Raw genomic sequence first — 267 nt, forward strand, 5'->3', positions numbered from 1 at the left:
GGGGGCGAGTCCGCAGGGCGGTGCGGCGGGGGCACCCCCCCCAGCCCCTTGCTGTGGCTGGGTACCCCCTTTTGGGCGCTGGGCACCCACCTTCTCAACATCAGGCAGGCAGTCGAGCAGGGTGACAGCGTCCCGCTCTCCCGGGGGGCTCCGGGGGGGTCGCTTGGCCATGGCCTCCAGCACGACGTGGTAGAGCGTGGGGGTGATGAGCGGCGTGGGCAGCTCCCGCAGGTAATCCTTGAGGATCCCTGCGGGTGAGAGGACGTG

General features: G+C 71.2%; 1 protein-coding gene across 1 annotated transcript in view; it reads right to left on the reverse strand.

The window, feature by feature from the left end:
- Nucleotides 1–90: 90 nt before the first annotated feature.
- The window catches only part of SYDE1 (synapse defective 1, Rho GTPase, homolog 1 (C. elegans)), a gene marked incomplete at its 3' end in the record, with an annotated part of 1,746 nt that continues 1,569 nt past the window's right edge, over nucleotides 91–267 (reverse strand). The window contains exon 5 of the mRNA XM_010293230.1: nucleotides 91–248. Within this exon, the coding sequence (XP_010291532.1) occupies nucleotides 91–248 (158 nt within the window). The remainder of the gene's footprint in view (nucleotides 249–267) is intronic.

The sequence above is a fragment of the Phaethon lepturus genome, unplaced genomic scaffold (genome assembly GCF_000687285.1).
Source record: "Phaethon lepturus isolate BGI_N335 unplaced genomic scaffold, ASM68728v1 scaffold38568, whole genome shotgun sequence".
In the NCBI taxonomy this organism is placed as follows: domain Eukaryota; kingdom Metazoa; phylum Chordata; class Aves; order Phaethontiformes; family Phaethontidae; genus Phaethon; species Phaethon lepturus.